Source organism: Rhipicephalus microplus, chromosome X (assembly GCF_043290135.1).
Source record: "Rhipicephalus microplus isolate Deutch F79 chromosome X, USDA_Rmic, whole genome shotgun sequence".
In the NCBI taxonomy this organism is placed as follows: domain Eukaryota; kingdom Metazoa; phylum Arthropoda; class Arachnida; order Ixodida; family Ixodidae; genus Rhipicephalus; species Rhipicephalus microplus.
In genome coordinates this window covers 309,957,589-309,965,371 of record NC_134710.1, presented here as the reverse complement: position 1 = coordinate 309,965,371, position 7,783 = coordinate 309,957,589, and the positions used below count along the sequence as shown (strand labels likewise).

The 7,783-nt window shown below is 45.1% G+C and overlaps 1 protein-coding gene across 5 annotated transcripts in view; it reads right to left on the bottom strand.

Moving 5' to 3' along the window:
- Positions 1-2,586: 2,586 nt before the first annotated feature.
- Nup214 (nuclear pore complex protein Nup214) overlaps positions 2,587-7,783 on the bottom strand; it is a 280,169-nt gene continuing 274,972 nt past the window's right edge. For all 5 annotated transcript variants that reach the window (XM_037413729.2, XM_037413730.2, XM_037413731.2 and 2 more), the window contains one exon: positions 2,587-2,820. In XM_037413729.2, the coding sequence (XP_037269626.2) occupies positions 2,772-2,820 (49 nt within the window). In that variant the 3' untranslated portion in view covers positions 2,587-2,771. The remainder of the gene's footprint in view (positions 2,821-7,783) is intronic.

Below are 7,783 nucleotides of genomic sequence, written 5' to 3'. Positions count from 1 at the left end.
GGGTTTTAATGTCTCCAACCAGGTGGCACTCCCCACTTCTTCCTTAAATGAACGCAGCATGCGGTCAGCCGCAGAGAACGCGATAATGAGCCTGGTAGCCACAGTTGATACTCTTTCTGTACATGTGTCGTTTATCTTCAGTTTTTATTGCGATAGCAATTATATGGACACTCTCGGCTGGATTTTGCCGCCGGCGTCAGTGTCATTCACCGTATATATATATATATATATATATATATATATATATATATATATATATATATATATATATATATATATATATATATATATATATATATATATATATATATATATATATATATATATATATATATATATATATAAGTATCTATACATACGAAAACACAAGAAAAAAATAATGCAGAAAAACTCCGGCGCGCGGAATCGAACGTGCTAAGACGCGAATGCGGGGCATTAACCACTAAGCCACCAAGGAGCTCATCCTTCAACGTTCAAACGGCAAGCCATATCTTCCATTTACCGCTGGTGACGGGCATCTAGTAGGGGGGGGGACAACCATTGTTTTCAGCATTACCAGCAAGATGGCGCAATGAGCGCGCATCGTCACGAGGCGGCGGCGCGCACTGTCATCTTCCATGCATACTTTGCCCCGCGGAGAGGAGGGGGGTGGACGCTCACTCGCGCGCCTTTATCTCGCGGTGGGGAGGATCAGACGTCTTCGCTGACGTTGGATTATCTAAAACCATTCTGTTGTAATTACCGGGCGCACAATGGTCCCTGCAATCGTTGCAGTCTCCGTTCGCGGAAAGGGCGCGCCTTTCAGATACAGCGAAGTAACAACTGATACGCTTATCCTCGTTCATCTGTACCTGTGAGTACGTTTCGTACGTTATTTGTGCTTGAGAAACTCGGGGCACGTTTCGATCTGCTTACCATTTTGCACGTGACCTTCCAATTTGTTGGAAGAAGCAAAATAACAGCGAATGAGGAAGATATCACTGGACTGCGTTTGCGAGAAACTTGAAGGGGCGTTAATACATACATCTATTTTTGCTAAGGTGAGAAAAGGAGGAGGGGGTCGTATCAGCTGTTAGTGGGGGGCACGCCCCGCCCATGGTTTCTCACCTGTGGAAACGAGGGCCCCCACTGCCCCCCCCCCCCCGGTTCCGGAGCCCCTAGCAGTATTCAACACCGACATCAGTTCTTGCGGACACCAATACATAGGGCAGCTGCGTAAACACGGGGCTAAAAGAGCACAAGAGCATAATAGACGCAAACCAGGGACATATCAGCTTATACTGCCGTAACTGCGGTGATAAGCCAAATCATCAGCGTGTTAGCTTTGCAAACCTGAGTTAGATAAAAGTGGCAGTGATCGCTACAAAGACCAGTACGTGCGTCAGGAAAATGGTAGCGATTGCTTGTGCGGGAGGGAGACGTGCCAGCATTCAATCGCTTGGGTTGACCAAGGATGACCCTAAGGTTTTCAGGGACTTGATTAAAACTTGTCGGAATCACCTAGTGCTTTCCGTGCCGATTGATTTCAAATGCAAAACATTTCTTAGCGAACTTCGGCGACTTTGAGCATATCTATCTATCTAATCTACCTATCTATCTATCTATCTATCTACAACTTTAAGCTCTCTCCTGGCCGTTTCGATAATGGTATTTACCCCAAAATTAGTATGACATAACTCGACTGTATGACAAGCCTAAGTGACTAGTCATAACTTGAAAATTATGGCATGTATGTCATGAATGCCATAATTTACATTTCAGGGTCTTGCTGCTCTTGAGGTGGTTTCGTTCACATGACATATTGCAAAACTGGTATGGTATGACATGAGTGCATGGCGAACACAAGAGACAGACCCTAACGTAGAAATCATGACATGTATGCCATGTAAGTCATGACTACATGCCATGCTCATGATGTGCTCACGGCAGTTGCGCTAGCTTAACATATACCAAATTTGGTATTACATGGCATAAATGGAGGACGAAGGTAAAGTACACGTCCAAACATGATAATCATAATAAGCGTGGCATGTAAAATTTGACTACATGCTACGTTCATAGCACGCTGGCGGCCGTTTTACTGCCTCCTCATATATCAAATCTGGTATACGTGGCGTAAATGGAAGACGAGGTAAATGACATGTCCAAACATGATAATCATGACATGCGTGTCATATAAACATGACTACATGCTACGCTCACAGCATGCTCGTGGTCGTTTTGCTAGCTCCACAAACACCAAATTTAGTATCACATGACCTGAATAGATGACTAAGGTCTGATAAGACATCTAAGTATGGCATGCTTTAAGTAACGTTGTGCTGATTTGAAATGACATATATCAACCTTCCTCATTCGTGCTTCGCATATCGATTCCCACTGTATGTGGGATTTGCCCTTTTTTTCCTTTGGCTATATTTCGTTTCTTCACTCGCTGGCTCTCCTTGGTATCGTCAGTGGAATAAAACAGTTGAAAGTTTGTGCTCTTTACTCTCTGTCTTTGTCATATTTTATTATGATTTTATGCTCTATTTGTTTGGTAAGTATACGTGCTGTAGACTCATCGTTGTGAATAAAACAAACGAAAACAGTGATGAGCCCGGTTTTTATTCAAAATTTCAATTCATTATTTCAATTCATTATGTATGACAGTTCCAATCATTCTTATAATTAATGCTTCTTTCTTCTTCCATGCTGTAAGATGCTTCGACAACACACAGCACTACTGTTCCAAGTCAACGTACACACACCCAACGAATCTCCTGAAAACTTCAGTTGCGCCATCGTGAAAAAGCTGGTGCCGGATCTGCTGGCTGACCACTGCAAATAGAAGGAGGGATAATAAGGTCATGTGTCACACACAAAACACTCTAGATAGCGAGGGGGGTACCGTGAAAATATTATAAGCAGTCACTCAAAGTACTGAAGCTTACATACCTTAGTATTTCGCATAACGTTAGAACTCAGCACACATTGTCGACATAAAGCAAGCGATACAACCAGGGGTTAAAGCCATGTGGCAGTGTAATAGTATTTAAACGTTACATTAATCAATTCGCACCTGCACCGAAGTTCAAAAGAGAAAAAAGTTGGTCAAATAGAACACATAATCTTATACATATGCCCATAATTTATTATGTATCCAGTAACACACTATTGCATATGACTGTGTAAATAAATAACTAATAAAATGCAGCAAAAGTCGGGTGGAGCCACACAACTGGTATGAGACAACAAAGTGTGGTATGCCACCATTCCCCACGAAATTCGACATAATACATTTGATTACATGCATGGCAATCAAACCTAGAACTGTGTTTCGACATATTATTATTCCTTTTTATCTATTTGTAAATATTAAGTATTTTAATTACTGAATTTGTGGTGCATATGTCACTATTATATTCCAGAATGACTTTGAAAACATTAGTTAAGACTGTTTGTAACTTGCTATACTTTGTACAGCTCTTTGTTTGTGCATGTGTTTGTATGTGTGCATGTAAGTGCAGACCACTTATAACGTAACCACATGGTTGCTACATGATTTTTTGATGCGAAGCATTTCGTGTTCGGGTCTACGTCCCATGACGTCGGCGTCCCCACTCACACTCAAATTCGCAACTTCTTTCCCCTCCTCCGCTTCTCCCTGTCACCTCGTAACGCCGACGCAGGAAGTATCTGCTAACCTATGCCAGCGTCCCTTTCTCCTCTAGGCATTCCTTCTTGCGGTGTTTACACTGCCATTGCGCATGCACCTCTCCTTCCCTCTCTCGCCTCGCAACGCCAATGCAGGCAGCGTCTACTAGCAAGTTTTTTTATTGAAAAACCGACTGCTCGTGCTGCACAACCGTTCACTGACCACCCCATACATATACCGTATTTACTCACGTAATCCTCGCACTCGCATAATTCTCGCACAATTCTCGCACCCCCCACATGGCCCAACAAAAATAACGATTTCTTTTTTTCCTCGAGTAATGATCCCACCCTCGAAAACTGCCGCAATAATGTCGTCTGCTCGTTCCAACCACTGATGATGATAGGGCGGGCCATCTGGCGCCATCTCTTAAGCATTAAGCGTACTATTATTGCATGAAGATTCAATTCGATCCAAGCCAAGCCAAAGTGGCAGGTACGCGTTGCGGCATGTTTTGTATGTTGTGTCGGTAACCTTGTCACGTTATGGGGCGATACTGAAGCTACAGGGCTGCTTTCAAGTTGAAAGTGATAGAACATGCACTAAACAACGGTAACAGGGTCGCCGGTAGGCTCTTCGGAGTCTATGAGTTCTGTGTTCGCTACTGGTGACGACAGCTGTAAGCTACCAAGACGCGTTGGGCCTGCGGTGTGCCTGAAACTGGGATTGATGGTAAAATTTATTTCATCAGAAGGAAAGTGCGGACGATTCTGTTAAATAGCCATCAGACCAATACTGATGTTCTATGCTAACTTTTTGAGGGCTCCTGTTGAGAGACGTACGCTACTGCTACGCCCACAAGCTTTGCGTATGGTATTCTAATTGACGACTGTTTGCTTGCACTTTTTGTGTCTCAAATAAATCTTGCCTTTTGTTGAACCTGTGCTTTTACTGTTGAGGTAAGCTTTAATTAGTACTTCTCAAAGCTTGCTGTTAGTTGCTGATGTGAGAATCCCGATTTGCGGCCACTTCGTTTTCTTTTTCGCTCTGTACGTTTTCGTGGAAAGTTTTCCCCGCGTAATTCTCGCACCCCCCAACTTTGCATCGGTTTTCCGCCAAAAAAGTGAGAGGATTATGCGAGTAAATACGGTAAGTGCTGGATGTTGACCTCCAAGGTAGTGCCGGTGAGAGATTTTTCCTGTGCATTATTGTTTAATAAAAATTTGCAGCTTGCACGTTAACTAAAAGCCGACTGCTGATCTCCGCGTCCAATCGTAGTCTTCTGTTTCTCACTGCCCATTAGCAGCAATTGGCATGTTCTAGTAGGAAACACCAGTTCATCACTACGTGCTTTACGTCCCCAGGTTTCTTTCCTGGACAATACAGTGATAAGCACCAGTGTCAACCTTGCTGCCAGTTTAGGCGTTAGTGCACGCTGCTTCGCATCGACGTATGGTTCTGTTTACCGGGAGATGGCGTAATCTTTTTTCAACTCCTGTTTCGCCTCTCATACAACCACATGTATACACATACCGCTCATGGTGCAGCCCCTTAAGATAAAAAGACCAGTTATAATGTGGTTGCTGGTCAATCTTTCTGACAAACGCTGTGGCGAGTGCTCTTCTCAAAGGAGGAGGTGTGCTGCTGGAGAGACAGCGACCAGGTCATTACTACACCACAGTCATTACGATGGACGAGATGACGTGGAGTGAACGAACGAGGGGCAAAGCGAGGAAAAAGAAAAGAAAAAGCTGAGACAAGATCTCGACGTCTCATCGTGAGAGGCCTGAGCCCGGTTCCCTAAAACTCCTCTAGGACAATCTAATGACATACAACCAACCAACCAAAAAAAGCCCCCACCTGCCCGAAGGGAATCGTGAGAAAGTGCGAATGCATTGCATAGCATCCATAATGGCATTTCGCACATGAGAACCCAGCGTTAAAATAAATGTTTTTTTTTCTTACACCGTGCAGCCAATAGCGCCCTTCGCCGCATATGGCGTTTTTCTCTCGCGGTATGCATTTCTAGCTCTAGTAGTGAGCATGCACAGTTAAAAAATACTAATACTACTATGTCGTGAGAAACGCGGTATGTGTTTCAAGCTCTAGTAGTTAGCGTGCAGAGTTAATATGAAGTGAACAAGAAAAATTGGCCCCATATCTACATGTACCACTGCAAATTTCTTTGAAAGACGATTATCTTGCGTCTGGAGAGGGTGAACAAAACGGTTATTTGATGTTCTGCATGAGGAAATCTGTGAATTGTGTTCTGGAAGCGCTGCGTTAGAGTGTCTCGATCTGTGCAGCGAAGGCGAATGAGCGCATCGAGGCACGTTAAGCTTGAACCACACGCACGCTGCCGGAGCACACGCAGTATCCGCTCCGGGGGCCATGGATACGCAGATGTCATAAGCCCACCTAAACACTCTGCGTACGCAAATGACTGCGGCGATCTGATTTCGCCCTTGAGATGGCGCACGTCTAGCTGCGCTGGCCACGCTTGGAGCCCTGCAGATATGAAACAACGTCATGGCTATACTCAGACATCGACCTAGCCGGCGTGTAGGAACTAATTCAAATTACCTTTTCTTTCCTTTTTGTGCATATTTTATATCCCTACATACAGGACAAGTACACTCACAGCCATATGTATTCATTTACGAGCTCTATTCATACATATTTCGCCACAATACATGACTGCATGAGACTGCTTGGCTCTGTTTCGCACAACGCATCGTGCACTTCGTAGCAATGGACACCATGCACTCTAGTGTGTTCTCATGTTCGTCTGGCCATGCTTTGTAGTGCTGAATAGTTTTAACCAGCAGCACTCATTGGGCTCGATCACATTGCGCCGGATTCGGCATACGTGCCAGCAGTGCACTACGCATCGTGCGCGTATCGATGTGCAGTGCACTCGTGTTTGCATGGCTGTGCCAAGTGGTGCAGTACATATGGCTTTGTTCGGCACCCCCTCGACTTACGGAGAGTGGTCAAGCTCAAATGAATCACTTCGAAGCTCATAAACAGCTTAGTATGCGACGCCACCGCCTATTCTCGCTTGCTTGAGATAAGCGCGCACCGGCGCACGCCTGCGAGTGTAGTGTGCGAGTGGCCCGGGGTATGCGCGCTGATGCACTCCTGCTCGCACTAAGGCAGCGTACGTGTGCGTCGGGCTTTAAACACGAGCGCTATCTGGCAGTTATCTTTGAATACGAAGGAAGGCATGCGCACTTGTATCTGAGGCAATAAAGTGTAGAAGGCAAAGCGACGGACAGGTGCCACCACCGTGGCACCTGCCCATCGCTTTGGAGAAAAGCATTGGAAACACGTGCCTTTTTGAACATAGCGTTGTATTGTCAGCGCAGCGTGATAAATGCTACGGCCCTTACAATCACTTATTCTCTAGTATAAAGACACACATACAGAATATTGACGTGTTGTCATTGTACCTCAGATATGCGCAATAATTGCTTTTTAGTTGAATATCGCACAAAACATGAGCAATATTGGTGGCAGCTATGCATGGGGTTGGTCGTTTGGAATATCGTTTGGGGCCGTTTGACGCAGCGTTACGGCAGACAAACAGATAAATGTACAAACAGACAGGCAGGCAGACACAAAGACAGGCCAAAATTTTTGTGTCGAAGTATTCCAAGAAAGAATATCGTCTTTAAAAGAGGGCTCTCGGCGCAGCGTTGGCGTTTCACAGCGGCGTCTCCAGGCTCGTAACTAGGGGGGGGGGGGTAAGGGGGTTCTGACTCCCCCAAAATTTTTTTGATGGTTTAACTTTTCGGGTGATACTAAAATATTTACACGCCTTCACAGCGACCACCAGCTGCCAAAGTTACACTGCAACTTTCCTGGCATTGCTTCGCTCTTCTTCCTTTTTTCAAACCTACCCTTTTACCAGAACACCTCAGCGCTCCCTCCCCCGCAGGCGCACCTGCCCTATATGTACAGCTTTGCACTTCGCCTTCGCGTTCCTACGAGTCTTTCTTTTTTTTTTCGTCTTTCACACCGTAGCAGCTGCTTTATTGATTCCAGATGCTTTCCTTGTGCATTGCCGCTGGAGAAGTTATCCGTCTGTGCGGACCGCACGTGTCGGCTTTGTGTTCCTACGAAAAGCGCGTCTACTTCTGTGAA